This window comes from Eptesicus fuscus, chromosome 20 (assembly GCF_027574615.1).
Source record: "Eptesicus fuscus isolate TK198812 chromosome 20, DD_ASM_mEF_20220401, whole genome shotgun sequence".
Lineage (NCBI taxonomy): Eukaryota > Metazoa > Chordata > Mammalia > Chiroptera > Vespertilionidae > Eptesicus > Eptesicus fuscus.
In genome coordinates this window covers 42,872,524-42,895,351 of record NC_072492.1, presented here as the reverse complement: position 1 = coordinate 42,895,351, position 22,828 = coordinate 42,872,524, and the positions used below count along the sequence as shown (strand labels likewise).

Here is a 22,828-nt window from a genome sequence, read left to right as displayed (position 1 = left end):
CCTCCCCACCCCCTTACTTTCTCTCTCTCACTCACTATTACATGATCCAGTTATTTAACTCAGTATTTGTGACTATATACAATTTTTAAAAACATTTTTCCCTACCCTAGCCAGTTTGGCTCAGTGGATAGAGCGCTGGCCTGTAGACAGAAGGATCCCAGGTTCGATTCTGGTCAAGGGTATGTGCCTTGTATCTCGGTTTGGTTACAGGCCCCTCCCGGCCGGCCCTGGTCGGGGGCGTGCAGGAGGCAACCAATCGATGTATTTCTCTCGCATCGATATTTCTCTCTGCCTTACCCTCTCTCTTCCAGTCTCTAAAAATCAATGGGAAAATATCTTTGGGTGAGGATTAAAAACGACAACAACAACAACAAAACACATTTTTCTTTCTTTTTAATTGGTGATATATACAGATGGTACAAAATTTAAAAGGTATAAGAATAAAAAGTGTCCCTCACTTCCCTGTAACCCAGACACAGTTTCACTCCTGTCCAGATGCAACAACTATTTCCACTTTCTTATGTCTTTCTAGATATATCCTCTAAAATAACAAACACCATGTACTCTTATTTTTCTTCACATGAAGTAACATGTATAGACACACACATATACACACACACCATTCTTTTTTTTTTTTTATTTTATTGTTTAAAGTATTACATATAGTAGTACATATATCTCCCTTTTTTTCCCCATTGACCCTCACCCAGCCTCCCTTACCCCGTCACATGCCCTCATCCCACCCCCCAGGGTGATGAAGACCAGTGGGCAGGAGCCAAATCGTGCAGGGCATGGGGAGTCATTGTGCTTATATGCATGCATACAAGTCCTTCAGTTGATCTCTTTCCCCCGCTCCCCAACACTCCCCAGCCTTCCTGCTGTAATTTGACAGTCTGTTGGATGCTTTACACACATACCATTCTACATCTCGCTTTTCATACTCACCAAGAATATGAATATTTTCCTATGTCAGTGCATTACAAATCTGCTCCATTCCTATTAATTGTTGTGCAGTATTCCATTGTAACTGAATGGATCTCTCTCAGTTAATGTAATCCATTCCCTATCAACATACATTTCGTTGTTTCCTTTTCTATTGAAAAATAACGAACAATGTTGCCATGAATAGCTTTGTACTTATACCATTTTGCACTTGTGTAGATATACCTAGGAGAAAAATTGCTGGTTAGAGGGTTTGTGCAAGTTGCTGGTTTAAGGGTGATGTATAATTGATAGTCTGATAGTGCTAAATTATCCTCTATGGTGATCATACCAATGTGCTCTTACATTAGCAGTGAAAGTATCTTAGTCTTCTGTTTGATACTTGTTTATTGCCTGTCTCCCTTCTCTGACGATGAGAAGGACCGCGTCCTGTTCACTCTGAATCCAGAGCCTCACACCTGGTAAACTGCAATACATATTTGGTGAATGAAGAATCTTCATTGTAGGCCGTCCCCCAGTTTTTGTTCTAAGAATATAGTCCGTTCGCCTATGAGCCTGCAGCACACGGAACTGTTTGCTTTGTCTTTCTCCTCCCTAGACTGGGAACCATTTCTGATGCGTCTTTCTTTTTCCGTGTGCAATGGCTGACACACAGTAGGGCTCAATAAGCCTGAGTTGAAGGAATGAATTGATGACTTTGAAGGCCGTGACTCACATAGGAGAGTCAGGAGCAGAGGAAGCTCAGTGGGGAAGAGGTGGCCCTGGACTGAAAAGTTGGGAGGGGGAGAGGCCCCGGAATGATCTAGAGATGCAGGGCGGTGCTGAGAGAGAAAACCCACAGGAGATGTCCTAGAGAGAGCACACCCCATCTCCCACCAGGACCACATGACAGAAGTCTCCGCCCTCGCCCTCCACCAGATCTTTGGATTGTTTTTTCCACCAGGCTTTGAGTTTTTCTCCATGTAGGTTTGAGTTTTCAAGAACCTATGAAATGTTTGAGACCTGCTGAACTAATTTTTAAAGTTAGCTCCAAAATATAAGAAAAAATATAAAAATTAATATTTTATTAAATGTATATAAAATATAACAATATGTCAACTATTAACAGCAACTCAACAATATATAGTTATTTGTAAGTTTTATTTAATGTGGGATATTGCCACATTATATTAATGTGTTTGATATAATATAGAATGAGGTTTCCGAAACTGGAAACTTGAAAGTGTTTTGTGTTTTTTTAAACCAAAAACTTATAGTGCCTGGCCTGTGTGGCTCAGTGGTTGAGCATCATCAACCTATGAACCAGGAGATCACAGGTTCAATTCCCTGTCAGGGCACATCCCAGTGGGGGGTGTGCAAGAGGCAGCCGATCAATGATTCTCTCTCATCATTGATGTTTCTATCCCCCCTCCCTCTCCCTTCCTCTCTGAAATCAACAAAAATATATATATATATTTAAAAATAAATAAAAATAAACTCTTTTAGTTAATTTGGAGTTCTCTCAAAGAGAGACTCCTGTATTATAAAAGGACTAGTCTAGCAGTTGCAAAGTAGTATTAGCACCTGATTGTTTCTGATCAGCTCCTGGAAGGGCTGAGGGGTTGTTTTGTTTATTTCAGCTTCCCAATCGGTAGGTAACCACCGTGCTCAACTCCAGGGGACACTATACAAATACAATATGAATGGTGCCTCCTGGAGTCGGGCCTTGCCTCGCTTGTGCTGGAGGTAAGGGCTCAGGAAATGTTTGCTTAATGTGTGAGCGAATGCAATCCAATTTTACTTCCTGCTCATTTCACCTCCCAAGATAAAAATAAAAAGTTGACTAGGGTTAGGGTGAAGAGAGTAAGAGAGGAGGAAAGTCAGTCATTAACACACACACACATACACACACACACACACACACTAATTATGCATCTAACTAGGAGTCTTCCATGCTTCATTGAGATGGGTGTGATGGGTGTGTGAGTGTGAGTGTGTGTGTTGGCGGTAGTGCAGGATGGGGGAATGCTAAGGCAAGTATCCTGTTCCTAAAGTCCTCCTCTTACTCTTCCTTGAAACATTACACCGCTCCTGTTTTCAGTGTGTTCTGAATCACGCTGGCGATTTGACAACCCTGGAGTTGCACCCAAAGCCTTACGTTTAATTACATTGCTCATTCATTTAAACACAAACAAACAACTCGTTCTTAACGCCTGCCTGGGGAGAACAGACCACTGCCTGGTATATCACCCCCACGTGTTATCACCCTCAGCAGGGGTGTTTGAACCGAGACCAGGAGGATGAAAAGGAGTGAGAATAAGACGGAAACAGAGGAGACAAAGCCAGGAGGCTGGAGAGACATGGCCCTTTGAGGCAGGTCTGGGGCAGGGGGCTGACGAAGACCAGTGGGCAGGGGCCAAATCGCGCAGGGCTTGGGGAGTCATTTTATCCCGAGGTAACAGGGAGCCAGGAAAGAATTTCACGAAGGAAAGTGACAAGGTCAAATTTGAATTATTGGAAATGGAGCGCGGGCTGGGGGGAGAGGAAGAAGAGGCGGGGAGACTCGTTGAGACGCTACTGAAGCGACAGATGGTCTTCAACCAGGGCTGGCGTCGGTGCCAGAGGAGACGGAGAGGGCAGGCCGAGGACGTTAGGAAGTGAAATCCAACAAGGCTGGTGACAGAAAAACAGCCCGACCTCAAACAGAGGCCCCGGGGAAGCAGTCAGATGGATGCTGATAAAGGACCACTTTACTTGGCGCCTTAATCCACCTGGCGTCCTCCTTCCCTAAACCCAGCCGCCTCTTTATATGGAGATGACAATAAAACAAGGGGCGGGGCAGACGCCCACGAAAATCCGGGTACTTTTTATGTAAACGAAGTAGACGTCAGCGGAGACAATCAAAGTACTTCCGGTGACTCCGGATGTGAAGACTCCTAAGCTCCTCCGCCGGCGGAGGGCCAAGGTGAAGGATGGCCGGGCGGACCGCGCGGCTGGTGCTGCTGGCCGGAGTGGCCACGCTCGCCAGCGGCTCCCAGGGCGACCGCGAGCCGGTGTACCGCGACTGCGTGCTGCGGTGCGAGGAACGGAACTGCTCAGGGGACGCGCTGAAGCACTTCCGCTCCCGCCAGCCAATCTACATGAGCCTAGCAGGTAAGCCCCGCCCCGTGAACCACGCCCCTCGCCTTGGCCCCGCCTCTCTCACACCCCCGCAAATACCCCCCTGCAATGTCTGGACCTTAATTTCCTGCCCAGGACTCGTTGTGACTGTGAGCGGAGCCCCAGGATAACGAGAGGCTCATCATTCAGTTTTATTTTTCCAGAAACTCTCATTTACTTTATATTTATTCGGTCAAACGGGTACTTATTTAATACTTCAGAGTACAGGACCCTGGAATGACACTGAAATCAAACCAGGGTCCTGCCCTTCCAAGCTCACAGTCCCCATGGGGACGAACTTCTCAAGTGCAAGGTGCAGGATGATTCGAGCCATAAAGGATCTTTAGATTAAGCAACAGGACCATATAGGAGAGGAAGGATTCCTTTCTAGCACTGAGGGTTTGGGGGCAGCGATCATCTTAGAACATCTTGAGAAGGAAGGGCTTCCCGGGGATACATTACATTTGGACCTGCGGCCATCGTGGGCACCCTCTGTGTGACAGGTGTCAAAATAGTCCATTTTAACAACCCTTGGAGGTGGATTCTGATTTTACAGATAGGGAACTCAGAGAGGTTAAATGCCTGCCCAAAATCACACAGCTGGTAAGTGGTATGTAGAGTTTCCAGTTCTGGCCCGTTTAACGACAAGTTTGTTCTCTTTACTATCCCTTTCCAATCTAGACCAAGGAAACGGAGCGTGGAGGCTCTGGAACGGAGCGTGGAGGCTCTGGGCAGATGAAGGCACATCCAGAGGGCTTAGTTTACTCAGGGAGAAGGATGCATACAAAGGAGTATTGGGCAATAAAGTTGGAAAGACAACTTGGGGCCTTAAAAGTCAGACTGAAGAATTTGGGCTTTGTCTTTATAGGAGGGGGTTAAGATGGCAAGTGTTCCTCCCTGGTGAGTGAGAACAAACCCTGAGTTCAGGAATCCATAGATGAGTCCGTCAGATGCCAAGATCCTCGTCTTGAGTGTAAGGAGAAGAGAAGAAACATATCTGTTTGCTTCCTATATGCCTCCACCCCTTAGAGCAACATATGCCCCTTTCCTTATGTATTTGTCCCATCTCCTATCCATCCAAGCGGGAACCTAGAATTTTAAGATTTCTTCTAGTTCTCTTCAACCTGCAGACCCTGTTGGCCTGCATTCAGGTTTAGGCCCTATTCAAGCTCTCTCTGTGCCTCCCATACTGGGTGGTTCACTAGGCCCATTTATCTGTTTCAGGCTGGACCTGTCAGGACGACTGTAAGTATGAGTGTATGTGGGTTACCGTTGGCCTCTACCTCCAGGAAGGTCACAAAGTGCCTCAGTTCCATGGCAAGGTAAGTTGGAGGGTCAGGGAGGTAGATGGTGGTAGTGTAGCAGGAGTAATAGCCCCTACCTCCCCCCCCCCCAGTTGGACTACACAATCTGAAGGGTGGGGTAATGTGTGTTTGTTACAGGTGCCTGTTCTTCTCGGAATATGCTGGTTTTCATATGGGAATCGGGTGGGACCAATGTGTCCTGCCTCTAGATTTGGAATAAGATCTAGGGTCTCCTCAGAGGGTGGTGCTGGGCTTCTTAGAGTTGTTGGATGCCCACCTTGCTGCAAGGACACATTCCCTCACCTACCACAGCATCTTCTCTGTTGCTTCTTCAGTAGGAGCCTGGATTAAGATAGCAATACCCCTCAGATTGCCTAGGGAGGACACTGAAATCAAACCAGGGTCCTGCCCTTTTGATATGATAATGAGATATTTTTTTAAAATATATTTTATTGATTTTTCACAGAGAGAAAGGGAGAGGGATAGAGAGCTAGAAACATCGATGAGAGAGATACATCGACCAGCCGCCTCCTGCACACCCCCCACCGGGGATGTGCCCGCAACCAAGGTACATGCCCTTGACCGGAATCGAACCTGGGACCTTTCAGTCCGAAGACCGATGCTCTATTCACTGAGCCAAACTGGTTTCGGGGATAATGATATTTTTAAAATATATTTTTTCTTGATTTCAGAGAGGAAAGGAAAGAGATAGAAATATCAATGATGATGGGGGCGGTCAATCGGGGAAAAAGGAGACATATCTAAAACTTTAGACAATAACAATTTTTTAAAAAATATCAATGATGAGAAAGAATCATCAATCGGCTGCCTCCTGCACGCCCCCTACTGGGGGTCCAGCCCACAACCCAGGCACATGACCTCCTCATAAGTTGACGCTCAACCACGGAGCTACACCGGCCAGGCATGATCCGATAATGATCTTGTTCCAGTCTGTAGTTGGCAAGAATTATTCTCCCCGGTTTGTCACAGAGTAAGCTGTGGCTCAGAGGGCTGTGGTTAGAGGTAGAGGAGGGATTAGGACCACTGTCTTCTGGATGGCAGGACTATGCTGTTTCTACCACGCCATACTGAGCCATCTATACCGGCCCACCCAGTCTTCCCAGAGACCAGGCTTACAGTGCCGAGTGCTGGCCAGGATTGAGGGGTGACCCTCAGCCAGGGAGGGAGCTGACTGACTCAACGGGACTGAACCTGAGGCTTTGGCCAGGTCCAGAGCTAAGGGCAAGCCAAAGATAGGTGGGGCCAGCTGGGGGTCGCTTGCCCCTCAGGCCCCCTCCATGTGTTCCTTTTTCAGTGGCCCTTCTCCCGGTTCCTGTTCTTCCAAGAGCCAGCTTCTGCTGTGGCCTCTTTCCTGAATGGGCTGGCCAGCCTGGTGATGCTCTGTCGCTACCGCACCTTCGTGCCAGCCTCCTCTCCTATGTACCCCACCTGCATGGCCTTCGCCTGGGTAGGTACCCTGGCAGGATTCTCGCTTTACACCCTCGTCTAGGAAAGAGAAACGCTGAGATCCCCACTCGCACCCTCTAGGGCTCCCACCCACCAAGCTTCCCCTCTGTTTTCCAGGACTGGAGTTGCAGTTGAGGGGTGGTCAGGCCTGGGGAGACAAAGGGAAGGTGCTGAGTCGGGCCTTGCCTTTCTAGCAGAGTCCCAGGCCAGGCTGTTTGGGAAGGAAGGAGAGAGGAAGGAGACCTCGTTCCTGCCTACAGGAGGAAGCCACTAGAAGCACCAATAGGGCAGCTGACAAACACAGAAGGGAGATGGTGGTAGGAAGCCACAGGTCTTTCCAAGGGCCCCTCTGGAGAACTTGGAGCAATCTCATCCCTAGCCCCGGCCGGAAGCAGTGGCAGCCACAGCACTCCCTCAGCCTGGTCTTAGACCACCCGGGGGACAGCCGAAACATGTTCCATCTGAGTATCCAGAGGAGGCTCGGAGCTTCACAGTGTGACTGGTCAGAGCTGCCTCTGTCAGCCTTAGGGAAACAGTCTCCACTCACTCCCCTTCCTGACATAAAAGCAGCCATTCATTCACATGTTGAGCACCTACTGTGTGCCACTCACTTTGTTGGGTGCTGGAGATCCAAATGTGCATGAACACAGATGGTTTCCTGCCCTCTGGTACTAATCCCACAGTTGAATGTAGAAGTTCAGTGGAAGAGAGGTGCTGTAGGGTCATGTGATAGGGGACTAGATCCGAATGGGACAATCAGGGAAGGCTTCCCTGAGGAAGGGGCAGGCCAGGAAAGGTCAGAATGGTAAGTGAATGTTAACTAGGTGAATTCAGGGGAAAAGGAAGTCATTGTCTATGGAGAAGACTCAGAATGTGCACAGGCAGGAGAGAGCTCAGGTTATATGAGGACCTAAACGGCCAGGAGGCCTGCCGTGCAGGGAGCCAGGAAATGGGGTGTGAGCCTGGTGAGTAGGTGGGCCGTGGACGGGGCCAGCCCATGAGGAGCCTGGGGGTACACTGGGCACAGCTGTCGCCAACCGGTGATCCGCAGGCCACTGGTGGTCCGTGAGATCCGAAAGGTTGGCGACCGCTGCCTTAGGGCACTTCAGATCTTGACTTGCAAAGCATCAGGAAGCAATGAGGATCAGAGAGAAGGAGTTTCATGAATAGATGATTTGGAAAACTCATTTTGGCTGCTGTCTAGAGAACAGATTGGAGGGGGCTAGCAGGTTTTAATATATTATTATTGGTTTCAGAGAGGAAGGGAGAGGGAAAGAGATAGAAACATCAATTGTGAGACTCATTGATCGGCTGCCTCCTGCCTGCCCCACACTGGTGCTCAAGAAGCCACCTGGGCATGTGACTGGAATCGAACCGTGACCTCAGAAGGTCCCAGCTTGTCTTCATGCCTTGTGGTCATTTCAGGACTCCTGTCTGCATCTCCCTGATTCTCGGATCTTTCATTCCACTGTCATCTGCCACTCAGCTTCCTTCTTGCTGGGGTGTCACACTTCCCAGGAGTATCCGAGGACCCTCAGGGACAGAGCAGGCGCTGTGAGGTTGGGAGAGGCAGACACTTGGGGCCTGTGTCTTAGGGCACCCTGCAGAACACTGTTCTGGGGCATGGAATCCCCTCATGCCATCTGTAGGCCTGAGGGACAGAGTATCAGCATCCACGCTCCCTTTAATGATCCAGTTTGGATTTTACACTTGATCTTTCGTCCTGTGTTTGCAGGAGGGAGGGATCCTGCCTGTGTGGAGGGTGTGGCAGTGGACTTTGTCCTGGGCTGGGTCCTCTGAGCATTGGGGCTCCTGATTTCTGTTGGGGTGGGGTAAGAAGGCCCCTCACCTGCTCCAGGTTAGATGTTGGGGGGGGGGGGGGCGGTTGTCTTAATCTTTTCCTTTGGGAAATGAGGAGGCCCTGCCCCCAGCAGGGCTAATGAAGCGTTGAGGTTTAGGTCTGAGCTCTGCTGGGCTGTGTGTGGGCAGGGTTCGAGGGAGCCCTTCAGAGCTCCGAATACCACGGACCTTTGACTTGATGGCACTGGGAGCCCCTGCTCTCAGCCAAAGCTCGGAGGCCAAACCAGTTCCTTGCCCCTTCATCCCGCAGGGAAAGGACCTCAGGGGTAGAGGTGAGAGTGGGGTCCCAGGAAAGCCCGCCTGCAGGGTGGTTTGTGGAGGTGGGGGCTGCCTGTGCTCTTCTCCTGCTGAGGAAACTTCCAGAAGAGATGGGTTGAGGCTGCAGCAGGATGAGGGTTAGACTTCAGGAAGGACTTCCCAACCATCAGACAAGAGCCGGTGAAACCGGCAATGGCAGGAAATCAAACAATCCTTTTGGATGGTGTAAAAAGCCCCCCTCCTCCCCCCTCCATCCACCTCTTCCCCATCTCTCTCAGGAGTGAGCTGGGGCAGGCTTGCCCTGCGTGAGGCAGGGGGTGAGACACCGTGGCCTCTGGGGGGGAGGGGGGCAGGATGGCAGCAGGCGTCATATTTAACATTCTGCCTCCCCCACCTCTGAGACACCGAGCTATTTAAAGACCCACTTGTTCCCACCAGCACGGTGTCAGTGACAGCCCGAGCACCGGGGCTTAGCACAGGGGTCGAATTCCTGACAGATCTGGCTCGCTTGGCATCCAACCAGCTTCACGATGGTGATATTTTTGTCTCAGTTTTCTTATTTTCCAACAGACTGAAACAGTCTCCTGCTCGCCCTCCACCCAGCCTTCCCCGCCCCCTTCATTTCCACCCTCACTGGCACCCGGCCCCTGGCCTCCCCTTCCCTCCGTGTTTACAAGAAGTTCTTGGCGGCTGCTGGGCCAGCCCGTCCTCTGATTGGCCAGTCACGTCCTGGGCCTCCCCGTTCTAGTGGAGCTTGGCGAAGGAGCCCCGGAACAGCGGGCACTTGCCTCGCGGGGGCTTTCCCTTCCTTCTGCGTCCCGTCCCTCCGTCCACTTCACTTGAGTCTTGATTACAAGCTGAGTGAAGGGAGCTGGTGTCTCTTCAGTGCCTCCTGGTGGGACAGGAGCTCAGGAGCCAGGAGGCGGGGGCTCTTCCCATCGCTGAGGTGTCTGTGTTCTGGGATCAGAGACCTGTGGTTTGACCTGGTGCATTGGGACCCTTAAGGAAGAGGAAGATGGGGTCAGGTAAAGGGAAATGGTGGGGGGTCAGCTTGCTGGACATGATGGAGGAAACTGACATTTATGTGGCACCTACTGCATACCAGGCCACAAGTAACAGCAGCCATTTATTGAGTGGCCCCTCTGTGCCGGGCATTTCGCAGACATCTTCCTCAGGACCCCCAGGCAGTGAGTACTATGATTAACCCTGTTTTGTAGGTGAGGCAGCTGAGGCACAGAGAAGCTATTTGCTCGTTAGGGGCTAAGTGAGAACTTGAACCAAGGGCCCGTCTCTTTGTAAAGGCTCCGACATTCTGCCCCCAGCCTGGAACTGTGGGATGGGCCCGGGCAGCTGTGCGGAGACCACCTCTTCTCCACCTGGACTTGCTTGACCTATAGGGGGAGTGGGAGGCAGACTTGGCCGCTCGGGTCTGTGGAGAGGCGTGAGGGTCTCATGCTGGTCATCAAGGTGGGGAGAAACAACACCTCATGTTGTACCCGGTCCTGGGCACTGGGCTGTACACTGCACCTGTATTACTCCTTAAATCCTTGTCAACACCATTATCATTCCCATTTTACAGATGAGCAAACTGAGGCCCAGCAAGGCTAATTAACCTGTCCAAAGACACAGAGGGAATGCAGAGCTGGAATTTGAACCCTGGCTGTCTGGCCTTAGGCCCTTCATTCTTAATGACACTATCTTTCCTGAAGAGGAGCTCCCCAGAATGGGACACTACCCAGTGGAGAGGGGACTTTTCAGGGGTACAGAGGCAGTTGAACAGGGGACCAAGCAACCCCCACCCCTGTGCCCTACAGCTCAGCCCTGGCCTTGTGCAACCCCCCTCCCCTGCTCTCAGTGTTCCAACCGCCACTTAGCTCAGTCTTTTGTCACCTCCCCCTTCCTGCCGGATTACAAGGAGGCCTGGCTGGCTTCCAGTCCCTTCTGCCTTCCCCTCCACCTCCCTCTCACACTGGCTCCAGGGCCATTCTCCCCAAGGATGTCCCTGTTCCAGGCCTGCCTCGGAGACCTGGCCCGCGTGATCACCTGGGCCTCCAGCCCCGAGCCTGCTCCCCTCCCCAAGCTGACTCTGAGCATCACACTTTGTGGGAGCAGCGTCCAAGAAGCCACCGTGTTCGGTCCCATGTCTAGCCTCCAGACCACGCCTCCATGACCGTCTCGGGGGAGGGGGCAGCACGAGGGCTGGGACAGGAAACAGCCGGCCCTAGAATCACCACCTGCCGGTCAGGGCTGGGAAGGGAGGAAGGCGCACGGGCAGCCTCCTTTGTCCCCGGTCTTGAGGAGCGTCAACAGCGAGATTCAGCCCAGGACCCCGGCCAGACAGGCTGGCACAGGAGCAGGGAGAGCCCTGCTGGCCCCTCCCATTCTCTCAGAAGCCCCCTGGGGCCTGCATGAGGGACCATCCTCCTGTCCGAGCTTCCTGCTGCCGTACCTGCTGGAGAGTGGCTTCTTAGCCTGCTCCCTCGGTCCCCTGCCGGGCCAGTGTTCCTGGGGTGCTGGACCCATCTCCCGCTGGATCGTCCCACCCTAGCGCATCCCTCCCTGCCCCCGGGGCATCCAGGCTGGCTGCTGCTGCTGCCTTTGACTGGTTGTCGCTGATTTCCCAGCCCTTCCGCCCAGTCCCAGTGTGTGTGCCAGCCCCAGCCCACCCGTCCTCCAGTAATGTGGGCCTCTCATGGATACAGCGGTCCCTAAACGAAGTGCCAGCACCGAGCCCACGTGATCTGGGGCTCATTTGCCAGACGATGTGTACTCTCTCCCGGCAGTTAATTTCCAGGAAGGAGGCACCAGCTGCTCCCCTGGGCCCCTGACCACCCCAGCCTCTCCAGCCCTGCTCCTCGCTTCTCCCAGAACTCGGAGCCGCAGCCACTGGGCCAGCGGGTTGGGCCGGCCCAGCCAGGAGGAAGCTGGGCTCGGCTGGCGGCTGGCGGAGCCTCCTCCTCAGAGACTTGGCCCCAGTGAGATCTGCCTGATCTCCCTCTCTTGCGTGCTTGCTCCAGACACACCCCAAGCTGGCTCGAGCCCCTCCACCCCACCCACTTCATTCCCGCCCCCAGAGGCTGAGGTCACTGGCTCCCCTGGCCCAGGTGGGGCTGTCTTCACCTGCCAGTTGGGGAAGGAGGCGAGGCCCCCCCAGGGGCTGTTGTCTTAGGATTGAGTAACCAGGGAATTTGACTTGGCCAGAACTGGTTCCCAGGCCAAGCCAGAAACTGTGGAGGCTTCAAACCCCCACTCCCTTGGGGGGTTCAGGTGGGAAGCTGAGCCTGAGGGAGCTGGGCCAGGAGGGAGGGGAGGGGCACAGATTTGTGTGGTGGGCTCCAGGAGCAAGTGGAAGCACATTTCTCTGCTCCGAAGAGCCCCTTCCCAAAAGCGAGACAGGTGTGAGCCCTCTGTGGGGGTCTTTCCCACCTTGGGGTGCACACTCACCAGCCACCTCCCTCCTCAGGTCTCCCTCAATGCTTGGTTCTGGTCCACAGTCTTCCACACCAAGGACACGGACCTCACAGAGGTGAGCACCCCTCCTGCTCCCTCTCTGCGCCCAGAGGGGTGGGGCGGAGCCGGCGCCTGGTTTTCCTGCTGACTCTGCTGCGGGAGCTCGCTCTGCGCTGGGCATTGTAAACCTGTTCATGCACTTGAGCCTCACTCAGCCCTTGGTGTGATGGTTATTGGCTCTTCTTTTTAAAAATATATATTTTTTATTGATTTCAGTGAGGAAGGGAGAGGGAAAGAGATAGAAACATCAGTGGTGAGAGAGAATCATTGATCGGCTGCCTCCTGCACACGCCCCACTGGGGCTCGAGCCCCCGGGCATGTGCCCTTGACCGGAATCAAACCCGGGACCCTTCAGTCCACAGGCCTACGCTCTGTCCACTGAGCCAAACCAGCCAGGGCTGGGCTCTTAGCTGATGAGGCAGCTGAGCCTTGGAAAGGCGAAATCACGTGGCCTGGGTCGCCCAGCAGCGAAGGGGCGCAGAGCCCACAGCTGTGGGGCTCCGACTGCCTCTGGACCCCAGGCACGCTTTGATGCTCTGGAGTCTCGGCAGGCACCCTCCGCCTGTGCCGCTGAAGCTCCCTGCTTGAGCAGTGAGTTAAAGGTGTGTGATGTGCACACGCGGTTCAGTCTGTTACCTTCAGACGTGAAGCAGCAAGAGGCAGAAGCAGCAGGAGACACCAGCCCCACGGACCATAGACGGGGCCTCGGCCACCCCTCCTTGTCCCAGGCCCCGGCGGGTCCCCTCTGGGTCCTGCCCTCCAAGAAGCCCCGTCCACCCCCCACTCCCCTCCCGCGGGCCCCTCATCCTCTTCTCCCTGTCCTCAGAAAATGGACTACTTCTGCGCCTCCACCGTCATCCTCCACTCCATCTACCTGTGCTGCGTCAGGTGAGCCCACCGCGGCTGCGGGCCCAGGCCCGGGGAGGGCGGGAGGCCTGCCCAGCTGGCCTGTGGGTGGGGGAGAGGGGCAGTGGCTTCCATGTGCTGATGTTGGGGTGAGGCGATGCCTCCGGGAATGCCCCTGGGGACGGGCCACCCTCCATCTGAGCAGCTCTGGATGGTGGGCAGGACTGTGGGGCTGCAGCGCCCAACGGTGGCCAGTGCCTTCCGGGCCGTCCTGCTGCTGCTGCTGACCATGCACATCTCCTACCTGAGCCTCGTCCGCTTTGACTATGGCTACAACCTGGCGGCCAACGTGGCCATTGGTGAGACGGGGCTGGGGCCCCGGGGGTGGCACAGCTGCAGACCTGCTGGCCTGGGGGGAGGAGCTGGTGCTGTTCCTAGAGAAGGAGGTTCTAAGAACCTTGGGTGGGGAAGGGAGAAGAAAGGGGAGACTGGGTGGAGAGTCTGAGGTGATCCTGGGGTCAAAGGGCCCAGGGACAGGGAGGCTTGGGGGGGGGAGTGTTGGAGAGATCCAGGGAGTGAGCCTCTGCCCACCCCCACCCCCGCCCCCCAGGCCTGGTGAACTTGGTGTGGTGGCTGGCCTGGTGCTTGTGGAACCGGCAGCAGCTGCCTCACGTGCGCAAGTGCATGGCGGTGGTCCTGCTGCTGCAGGGGCTGTCCCTGCTCGAGCTGCTGGACTTCCCGCCTCTCTTCTGGGTCCTGGATGCCCACGCCATCTGGCACATCAGCACCATCCCCGTCCACGTCCTCTTTTTCAGGTGAGTACTCGCCGCCCGGGGCTCGCCTTCCTTGTGCCCTTGCTGGCCGCTCTTAGGGGAGACAGTTCTCCGCTGCTTCGCCCCCGGCCGGCTTGCCTGCGCTCACCCCGCCCCGCCACCAGGGGGCGCCCTCGGGCTGGGCTTCAGTGGCTCCTTCCTCTGCTCACAGCTTCCTGGAAGAGGACAGCCTGTACCTGCTGAAGGGATCGAAGCTGGACTGAAGGCCCGGGAGCCAGTCTGCCCTCGTGGGGACTCTGCCCGCCCCCTGCTGGCTCCTCTTCTCCCCAGCCCTTGCGGTGATTTATTTTTTGAACTTACACATGAGGGTGTGGGCCCAGAATCATGTCATAGGCCCACCACCTTGCTCGCCCCACATGGCCCTCACAGGCATGTGTTGGGGCCTGGCCTCTGAGCATCTGGGGCTAGAGGATGGGCAGCCCCTCTGGTTCCTGAACTGAGCTGTGTTCTTAGCTCCGCCAAGAGGAGAGCTGCCTCTGCTTTCCCGTCAGCCACCTCCTCGCAGCCCCTCACCGCCTGGTGGTGGCCGGAGACCTCTGTCCAGCTGGGAGACCGGCTACCAGGCCTTCTTGGATGCAGTGGGATTTCCTCCTGTTACCCCCGTGCCGTCCTCCAGGGACCGCTAGGTGGCACTAGACGCTTGCTCTTTGGCTGCCCATGTTTCCAGGCCCGATGCACTCCACCCCATGGGGTCTTGAGAGACCAAGCAGTTGGGACTGGTGGGCACAGGCCTGAGTGTGTGGGATGCTGGGTGTGTGGGACAGTGTGTGTGAACCCTGGCCTGGTGCAGTGTGGAGAGTGGAGGCGTGGGGTGTGAGTGGTTTTAAAGTGTGTGTGTTGTTAATCCCTGACCGGGTCTTAAAGCTCAGCTGGTTAAAGCGTCGTCCCGATGTGCCAAGGTTATGGGTTCAGTCCCCGGTCAGGACATATACAAGAAACAAGCAGTGAATGTATAAATAAATGGAACAACAAACCGATGTTTCTCTCTCTTCCTCTCTAAAATCAATAAAAATTTAAAAATAAATGAAGTGTGTGTGCTGGGGGAGCAGCAGGTTAGTGTGGGTTAGGGGATTATACATGGACTGAGTGTGAGTGTGGCCACAGTGCGGGGAGGCTGGAGCAGGATGAGGGGATTCAGTCACCGTCAGTAACCATTTATTGAGCACCAACTCTGCACAAAGCCCCAAGATCTGGCTGGGGGTGTGGGTGTCCCAGCTGCATGTGTTGGTGGATGTGTTTGTCTGGGGCCCCCCTCCCTTTGCAAACCACAAAGGGGCCCCACACAACTCGAGATCACCCTCCAGAACCAGAACCAGCCCTTTGGGAGGCAGAGGGAGGAGGGAAATGGGGATCCTCTGGGCCCCTCCAGCCTCCCTCCCTCCCCCACCCCGGTGCCCGGCCTGCTGAGCCCTTTTGCCAGAGCCCTGACCCTCAGCAGGGGGAGAGGCAGTCTGAGGCTGGCTGAGGCTGCACCCTGGCAAAGGTGAACCCCGCTAGTCGCTGGCAGTCCCCGTCCATTCCTGCTCCACAAGGATAGAATGTGCAGCTCCAGAAACTTCCACCCAGAGGCAGTCTCTGTGATTGGAGCAGGAGCAGGACTCCTGGTCCTGTGTGTGTCCCTGCGCTCACCTATGGATTTTTGCTCTTTCCCTGCCACCTTGTCCCTCCTGGGGGTAGGGGCACTATGCTAGGACTCCAACTGCAGGGACTTGGGTGGCCCATGGTAATTTATTTTGATCCTGAGAAGTATTTTAAGGTCGGAGGGTAGCAGGGACTTACCTAATACACCAATTTTCAGCCTCAGCTGCCCTTATTCAGCTCATGTGTGAGAGGAGGACGGGCTGCAGGGGAGGGGGAAACAGTGCCGGCTGGAGGCAGCGGACAGGTGGGGTCTCTCTGCCTAGGTATGTGGGGCCGGGGCGGGGGGGGGGGGGGGATGGCAGGGACCAGACACAGAGCAACAGCAGAGCCCACAGAGCCCCAGTCCAGCTGTGGGGGAGCTGGCGGAGGGAGCTGGTGCCTGTTCTTCCTCTCACTTCCCTGGGTCTTGGTTTGTGCCTGGACTGTAACCCTGCCCCTTGCAAGTTCCACTTCAGCCTCCTAATTCCCCATCCCACCTCCCTTCTGGTCTGAGCCATTATGAGCATCACCTGCAAACAGGATAACAGGACCTGCTGCTGAGTGTGAGAACCAATGGACTAGTACAGTGGTCGGCAAACTCATTAGTCAACAGAGCGACAAACCGCAGCTTGCGAGCCGCATGTGGCTCGCGAGCCTCAGTTTGCCAACCACTGGACTAGTAGGTGCCTGGCACACAGCAGATGCTGGCTGAGGTCCCTCTGACCTAAGCCTTCCTTAGTTTGGGGAAGATGCATGATACAGAAATCTATGTTCATGGAAGCTTCTGGGAAACAAAGGCTAGGGTGGTGCCTCTCCTCCCCCCATGTCCCCCCCCCCACACACACACACAACACAAGAGAGAGCTCTGGGCCCTGTAGCTTCCCAGGAGAGCCACAGACAGCACTGACACGCGTTAGGACAGACATTTCTTTATTAGGTGCCGCCTCAGGTAATAGGGAATCTGATGGCTGAGGGCTGCCGGCACTGGGTGCAGGGGGGCCTCACACCCCCACCTTCTTCTGGGCCCAGGCAAAGAAGATGCCCTTGACATCGTCTACGCCTGTTCGGAGATGGGCAGGCATGGTGTAGGTGCGGAGGTCTCGCACCTGGTAGCCGCTACGCACCAGGGCCTCCCTCACCTCCTCCTCACACAGGGGCACCACCGCTAGCCGGGCCTCCCCCGCCAGGTACCAGGACTCCTCCAGGGCCCCGATGAGGAGGAGGTGCCCCCCAGGCCTCAGCAGTGTGGTGATGTGGTCCAGGGCCCGCTGGAAGCTGGCAAGGTCAGGGCTCACCGCCTCCAGGCAGAAGGTAGAGACCAGGGCATCGGCAGGCAGGGGCGCCGGGCTCCCCGCGCCCAGGGGCTGGGGCTGGTGCACATCGATGGGGAGGACCCGCTTCACCCTGGCTCGCAGCTGGCGCTCCTTCTCCTGCCACGACTCACTGCGGGGACAGGATGTCATCAGGGCCCGGGGCGCCATGGGCGGCCCCTGCCAGCCCCTCCTGCCCCGGCCCTTACCCCTTGCCCTCAATGAGGCAGACGTGCTGGCTGTACACGCTCCAATCGAAGGCCCCCGGCTCCTCCCGCAGCCAGAGCCCCAGCTCCTGGCGGTTCACTTGCAGGAAGTCTGTCATGGTGATGTCCTGGAAGTGGGCGCAGGCGCTGAGCAGCTGGTATATGGTGGGGCCTGAACCGATGTCGATGAGGGTGTGTCCAGACACCTCCCCTGGATGGGGCAGAGGAAGAGGGTCCTGGTGCCTGCCTGGCCCTGCTCCCCCCGCCCTCCTCTCCTCCTCTCCCTCCCTCTCTTGCTTCTTCCCTGGTGTCTCTTCTGGAGAAAGCATTGGCTCTGGAGTAGGACTAACCAGAGTCCTAACAACATACCTCGAGAAAGGAGCTTAACTGTCAAAGTGAACCCGCCTTCCAGGGGTACTAAGTGGGGAAAGCCTGGGGTGCTGGCCGTTTCTCCCCGTGTCTCTTTCTCTCCCCAATCTCTGTCTCTCTTTCTTTCTCCGCGTCCCTCCTGATCTCTGTCCTGCACCGTCCACCTCACCTCTCACTTCTGAGCATCCTCCCCTCCGCACCCCTGTGCACAGGTCTCTGCTATCGCTCCTCTTCCTCTTCTGTTTTCACCTCCCAGCTCCCTGCTCCATGGTCCGCACTGGCTCTCCCCGCAGCTCCCCGCTGACCCCCGGGCCTGGCTGTGCTCCCCGCGCTCACCTGTGGCGAAGGTCTGCGCCAAGCAGCGCAGCTTCCAGGGCCCGACGCCGGCCGGGCTGCTCAGGTCCCCCCGCGGGGGCGCGTAGTTGTTGCGGAGGTAGGCGCCGGGCTCGAAGCGCTGGTAGGCCGAGGCCACCTCCGCGCGGCCCGGGTGCGAGTCCTGGGCCGCTCCCGCAGCGGGACGTGGGTCTGCCATGCTCCTGCTGCCACCGAGGCCCACCCGGTGCCCCGCCGGCCTCGCAGCCCCTTTATCTGCGGCCGGACCCCCGCCCCATCCCTCCGCGGCGAGGGGAGGCGTGGGGTGGGGCGGGGCGGAGCTCGGAGCCGCCCGGGGCCACGCGCGCTGCGTCCCCCCCACCCCATCCATCTCCCTTAGTGTCCCGGCCGCAGACACGGGGGCGGGGGGGCGGCGGCCCCCGCGGGAACCTCTGTCCCCGCCGCTGCCCGCGCTTCCCCCGCCGCCCTCCACGCTCGGCCCACCTGGCCTGCTCCAGGGCCCGCAGCTCGGCTCCCCACCCCGTAACCCTGCGATCCCCGACCCCGCCGGCCCCCCGCGGCCCCCCGCAGCCCCCGTCGCTCTCCTCCCGCCCCCACGGCCCTGCACCCCCTTTGCCCGGCCCGCCGTCCCTTCTCTTCCGCCAGAGATCGCATCGGCCCCTTTCCCAGGCCCCCGCTCAGCGCTCTCCATCCAGGGCCCAGCGCCCCGTCGGGCTCCCCTTCCCCGGGACGCCCTGTCCAACATCCACCCCTTTCCGTGGTAAGGGCACCCCAACTCCCTCCTGCAGGCCGCTCTTTCGTACTTTCCGACCCCTCCTCCGTCCCCCGGCGCCCTCCGCCTCCCCCCACCGCGGACAGGACAGTCCGTCCCGGCTTCCGCCGGTGTCGCCCCGGGCCCAGAGCGGAGCGCGCCCCGCCCGTCCGATGCCGGCCGCGATAGGAACGGCGAGCCGGGCTAATGCACTTAGCGGCGGAACAGCCGGGCCTCCCTGACGGCCTGCGGGCTCGGAGCCACTTATCTGGGGGCCGCCGAGGGCGGAAGGCTCGGGACGTTCCGGTCCCGTCGGGGCGCGGGCCCCAGGTGAGGGCGGGAGGGCGCAGGGCCGCTCTCCAGGCTGCGAGGGCGCCAGGGGCGCGGCCTCAGCCTCTGGGCCCAGGGACCTGGGATCCCGCTGGTCTTGGGCTGCTGACCCCCCTCCCTTCCCAGCCCACTCCCGCGCCCTCTGGGAGAGGGGGCCAGGCCAGGCTGCCCAGATGCCAAGGTCTCCTCTTAACCTCCCAACAGGAAGTGGATGCTGCAGCCGGGCCCCAGGGTTTTCCTGGAGTGGGACCCCTGTGGGTCAGCCCAGCGCCCCCTGCCCTGGGCAGGCTACCATCCCCTGGCCTGCTCCTTGCGCCATCCGGCAGACAGGTTGGAACATGAGTCGCCACAACAGCTGCAGGGGGCACAGACAGGAGCCTACCCCCACCCCACCCCCAGCAACCTACCCTGGGCTCCCAGAGAGGGAGCGGGGAGCGCCTGACCGCGGCCAAGGATTGCCTGTCTGGATTCAGAGCTGAGGCAGGTCAGCCTCGGGGTCACTGACCACGTCCACACACGGAGACACAGCCAAGGACAGTCCTAGCGCCAGCTCCCTCCATATTCTCCAGGAGATCAAACAAACCCTGATGCCAGCTGGCCTCCTGGGCACTGCCCTGTGCCAGGGGACGGGACATGGAGGCCAGACTGCACAGCAGAGTCAGCGAACCAAAGGGGGACTGGACAGACAGCCCCCTGTTTACAGCTCTCCCCCCGCCCCCCAAACATGGGTGTACCCACTCGCTCTGCCATAGTTAGCTCAGATGCAGGGCCTGTTCCCAGCAGTGAGCATGGGGAGGGGGTGACCCCAATGGGTGGCCCCCCCCAACCACAAGGAGAGACGTGAAACTGGAACACGACTGAGCATTTATTGCAGCGCTAACAGAGGGTGCTGGGGGCTCCGCCCTGCCTCTGCCCTCGTCACATCCCCCTCCCTCTGGTCTTCTCCAAGCCTTCCCCAGCGCCTTTCCCATCGCCTTCCACTCTCCCTCGTCCTGCTCTGAAGCTGGGTCACCCCTCTCAGGCACCTCTTTCCCCCATCAGCACCTTTTGTCCCTTCTCCTGGGCCGGGGCTCTTCAGCTGTGCTGGCCCTAGCTCTCCACACTTCGTGCCCACTGTCTGCTCCCCTCCCTTTGGGAACTCAGGGGGACCAGGCATCCTGGCCTCTGGCTCCCTCCTCTCCTAGCCCCCAACTCTGGGCAAACTACAAAGCATCCAAGGCCAGCAGCTCCCCTCCATGGTCCTAGCCAGGAAGGGCCCAGCCCAGGGAAGCGGGGGAGACACGGTCCCTCTCAGCCTCTCTGTGCGTCCTGGGACATGGAGCGGGACAGAGAGCGACGGAGGGTGCCTGGCTTGCTGACGGGCACCACGGGGGGCAACTGCTTGGTGATCTCGGCCATGTCCTGCCGCTCCGCACACTGGCCGCTCAGGGCTGTCTCCAGGGCCAGCAGCTCCCGCAGCTGGAGGGGGGTATCCTCGCGCTCCTCCTTGGCGGCGCCCACCTTGGTGGGGGTGAAGATGGGCAGCGGCAGCACGCGCTGGTAAGGCAGCAGGTACTCCTGCAGCCCTTGGCCGAGGATGCCCATGCGCATCACCAGCCAGGGCGACTGCTGCACCAGCGCCTGGCACTGGCCCTGCCGGTGGTAGGTCTCATGCCGCTGGGCATCCTCCTCATGCAGGGAGCACCTGGGGGGAGGGGGAGGGGCACTGAGCTCCTGCGCGTTGCCTTCCACTTATGGGCTGGGCAGGGGACCCCGTGGGTGCAGGAGGGGTGACCCCACCCTGAGAAACTTTGTGCTCGGGCTTCCTAAGGCTCAGGAGGGGTGCTGCTGGGGAGGAGAGGAGGGACCCCAGCTGGCCAGCACTCACCCTTCCTCAGGCCGCGTGGACAGGGTCAGATCCTTCCATTCGGCCCAGAAGGCCTCTCGGCGCTCACAGTCCTGCTCCGACACCTGGCAGCTCAGCTCAGACGTGGCCATGATCAGCCTCACTCCCTCTGCTCCTTCCAGGCCCTTTAAATAGCCCCTCCTCCCCTCCTCCAGGGCTATTTTCAGCCACTCTGGTGTCAGATGCCATAAGAGCCAAGACTCTGATGGGGGACATTGGGCCCAGGATGGGGGGTGGGGTGCCTGGACTTTTGGCTGGCCCAGGTCAAAGGTCAGCTTCTGAAGCGATCAAGATACTCCGATGGGGGCAGGGGTCTTCCGTGCAACTCCCCCAGGTGCCTGACACTCCTTGGACACTGTCTGAGACCAGGCACATGCCCAGCCTCGTGCCACCTTGGCACCTGCTCTCGGCCCCACCCCTCCCCCTCAGCCAGGGAGGACAGAGGCTTGTCTGTAAACAGAGCAGGAGAGTGCAGGCACTGAGGCCCCTCTGGGCTCTGTACCAGGCGGCCAGGTCCCCGGCCCATTGCTCTCCTCTGCCTGGGTTCGAGGGCACATCCCCGACTATGCCCTCCCCAGGAAGGGACAGTGCAACCATATCCTCGGGTGTCGGCATGTAGAGGCCAGTTCTGGACTGCCAGCACCACACCGGTGGCAGGGATCCTGGCGGCTCACTCCCCACCTGGAGCTGGGCACGAACCGTTTCCTCCCCCACGGCCAGTGGTCAGAGAAGGGGTCTCCCAAATCCAGCCAGTCAGGGTGGAGCAAGGTGTGGGAGTGGCCCCCAGCTCTATTCCCAGTACCCCAATTGGGGTAAAACAGCGTGAGGGGGGCAATCCAGGGGCTCCGATAAGGGGCAGTCAGCAGACCTGGCTCTAGCCCCAAATCAGCCATGAACAGATGTGACAATGGGGCAGTCCCTGCCCCTTTCTGGGCTTCATTTCCCCCCACTTTCTGGTCACAACAGCCTGACCAGAGCTCTGGGGCCTGCCAGCTTCAATGTGGCACCTGGGCAGGGCCTGGGCCTGGCCACGGGGAGCAGGATGGCTGCTGGGCTGTAAGCTGGCACACAAGGTGGTGGGCGGGCAGGGGGGGAGGAGGAACGCGGACAAAGCACCAGAAGAGGCCGTGACAGGAGCTGAGATGAGGGCCTGTGAGGACAGCTGGCACCCACCTGGGGCGGGACTGCACACTCCTGATGCCTGAGGCGCTATACCTGAGCTTGGCATCTTTAGTCTTGTAACAGCCTGTGACACAATCATAGTGAGTCTCGTGTTTACAGAGGAGGAAATGGAGGCTCTGATGCAGATCTGGCCAGGCTCACACACAGCCAGGACCGAGGTGGGCCCCGGGCTCTACGCAAGGTGGCTCCTTTGGGAGCCTGCAGGCAGGGAGGGGGGAGGGCAGCACCCTGGCCCTCGCCTGGGATCTGACTCTTGTGTGGCCGGGCACAGGGGTACGTACGAATGGAGCGGAGATCCCAGGGTGCCTCGGTGCCCAGGAAGCCCAGACCCCTCCTCCAGGCCCCTGCTGGTCACGGGACCCCAGCAACAGCCAGGGCCTGCTGGGCCTCCTACCTCCTCCCAAATCCTGGACTGGAGACCTTAACCTGACCTTCCTCACAGGAAGCCTGGCAGGGGTGGGTGGGGCATTTTTCTCTGCCCTGTCATCTGCCCAGTTGAGCCATTCAGGAAAGTGTGTGTGTATGCTGGGGGCCGGGGGGGGGGGGGGGGGGGGCGAGGGGGGAGGAGTCCAGAAACTGAATCCCACTGGCTCCAGCGGGTGAGAGAACGCGCCATGGATCTGGCCACGGTGGTGGCTCGCTCCTTCCCTCCCTCAAGTGGCCAGCTGGAGGGCTTGCTTTTTT

General features: G+C 57.6%; 3 protein-coding genes across 4 annotated transcripts; 1 reads left to right on the top strand and 2 right to left on the bottom strand.

The window, feature by feature from the left end:
• The first annotated feature begins 3,815 nt into the window (after positions 1 to 3,815).
• On the top strand, positions 3,816 to 15,169 carry PGAP3 (post-GPI attachment to proteins phospholipase 3). 2 transcript variants are annotated; one of them, XM_008153866.3, is made up of 8 exons: positions 3,816 to 4,074; positions 5,305 to 5,402; positions 6,700 to 6,852; positions 12,433 to 12,495; positions 13,306 to 13,367; positions 13,548 to 13,684; positions 13,936 to 14,140; positions 14,310 to 15,169. In XM_008153866.3, the coding sequence occupies exons 1-8, from the start codon at positions 3,894 to 3,896 to the stop codon at positions 14,359 to 14,361; spliced, it is 951 nt and encodes a 316-aa protein (XP_008152088.2). In that variant the 5' UTR covers positions 3,816 to 3,893; the 3' UTR covers positions 14,362 to 15,169. The 2 variants fall into 2 exon arrangements, with proteins under 2 accessions (XP_008152088.2, XP_027984588.2); XM_028128787.2 differs by lacking the exon at positions 6,700 to 6,852.
• Positions 15,170 to 16,700: 1,531 nt separating this feature from the next.
• On the bottom strand, positions 16,701 to 18,507 carry PNMT (phenylethanolamine N-methyltransferase). Its single transcript, XM_008153814.3, has 3 exons — positions 18,000 to 18,507; positions 17,298 to 17,505; positions 16,701 to 17,221 (listed from the first exon to the last, which is right to left on the bottom strand). Exons 1-3 carry the CDS (start codon positions 18,364 to 18,366, stop codon positions 16,780 to 16,782), a joined length of 1,017 nt encoding a protein of 338 aa, XP_008152036.2. The 5' UTR covers positions 18,367 to 18,507; the 3' UTR covers positions 16,701 to 16,779.
• A 1,422-nt stretch (positions 18,508 to 19,929) lies between these two features.
• TCAP (titin-cap) lies at positions 19,930 to 21,079 on the bottom strand. Its single transcript, XM_008153813.3, has 2 exons — positions 20,945 to 21,079; positions 19,930 to 20,761 (listed from the first exon to the last, which is right to left on the bottom strand). Exons 1-2 carry the CDS (start codon positions 21,052 to 21,054, stop codon positions 20,368 to 20,370), a joined length of 504 nt encoding a protein of 167 aa, XP_008152035.1. The 5' UTR covers positions 21,055 to 21,079; the 3' UTR covers positions 19,930 to 20,367.
• Positions 21,080 to 22,828: the final 1,749 nt, after the last annotated feature.

Excerpts from the sequence above, each read along its gene's own strand:
- PGAP3 (XM_008153866.3), top strand. The coding sequence starts at position 3,894 with ATGGCCGGGCGGACCGCGCGGCTGGTGCTGCTGGCCGGAGTGGCCACG. Across the intron at positions 6,853-12,432 it reads CCTGCATGGCCTTCGCCTGG|GTCTCCCTCAATGCTTGGTT; the intron begins GTAGGTACCCTG and ends CTCCCTCCTCAG. Across the intron at positions 14,141-14,309 it reads GTCCACGTCCTCTTTTTCAG|CTTCCTGGAAGAGGACAGCC; the intron begins GTGAGTACTCGC and ends CTCTGCTCACAG.
- PNMT (XM_008153814.3), bottom strand. The coding sequence starts at position 18,366 with ATGGATGGGGTGGGGGGGACGCAGCGCGCGTGGCCCCGGGCGGCTCCG. Across the intron at positions 17,506-17,999 it reads GGCGCAGACCTTCGCCACAG|GGGAGGTGTCTGGACACACC; the intron begins GTGAGCGCGGGG and ends TGCCCCATCCAG. Across the intron at positions 17,222-17,297 it reads TGCCTCATTGAGGGCAAGGG|TGAGTCGTGGCAGGAGAAGG; the intron begins GTAAGGGCCGGG and ends CTGTCCCCGCAG.
- TCAP (XM_008153813.3), bottom strand. The coding sequence starts at position 21,054 with ATGGCCACGTCTGAGCTGAGCTGCCAGGTGTCGGAGCAGGACTGTGAG. Across the intron at positions 20,762-20,944 it reads TCCACGCGGCCTGAGGAAGG|GTGCTCCCTGCATGAGGAGG; the intron begins GTGAGTGCTGGC and ends CCCTCCCCCCAG.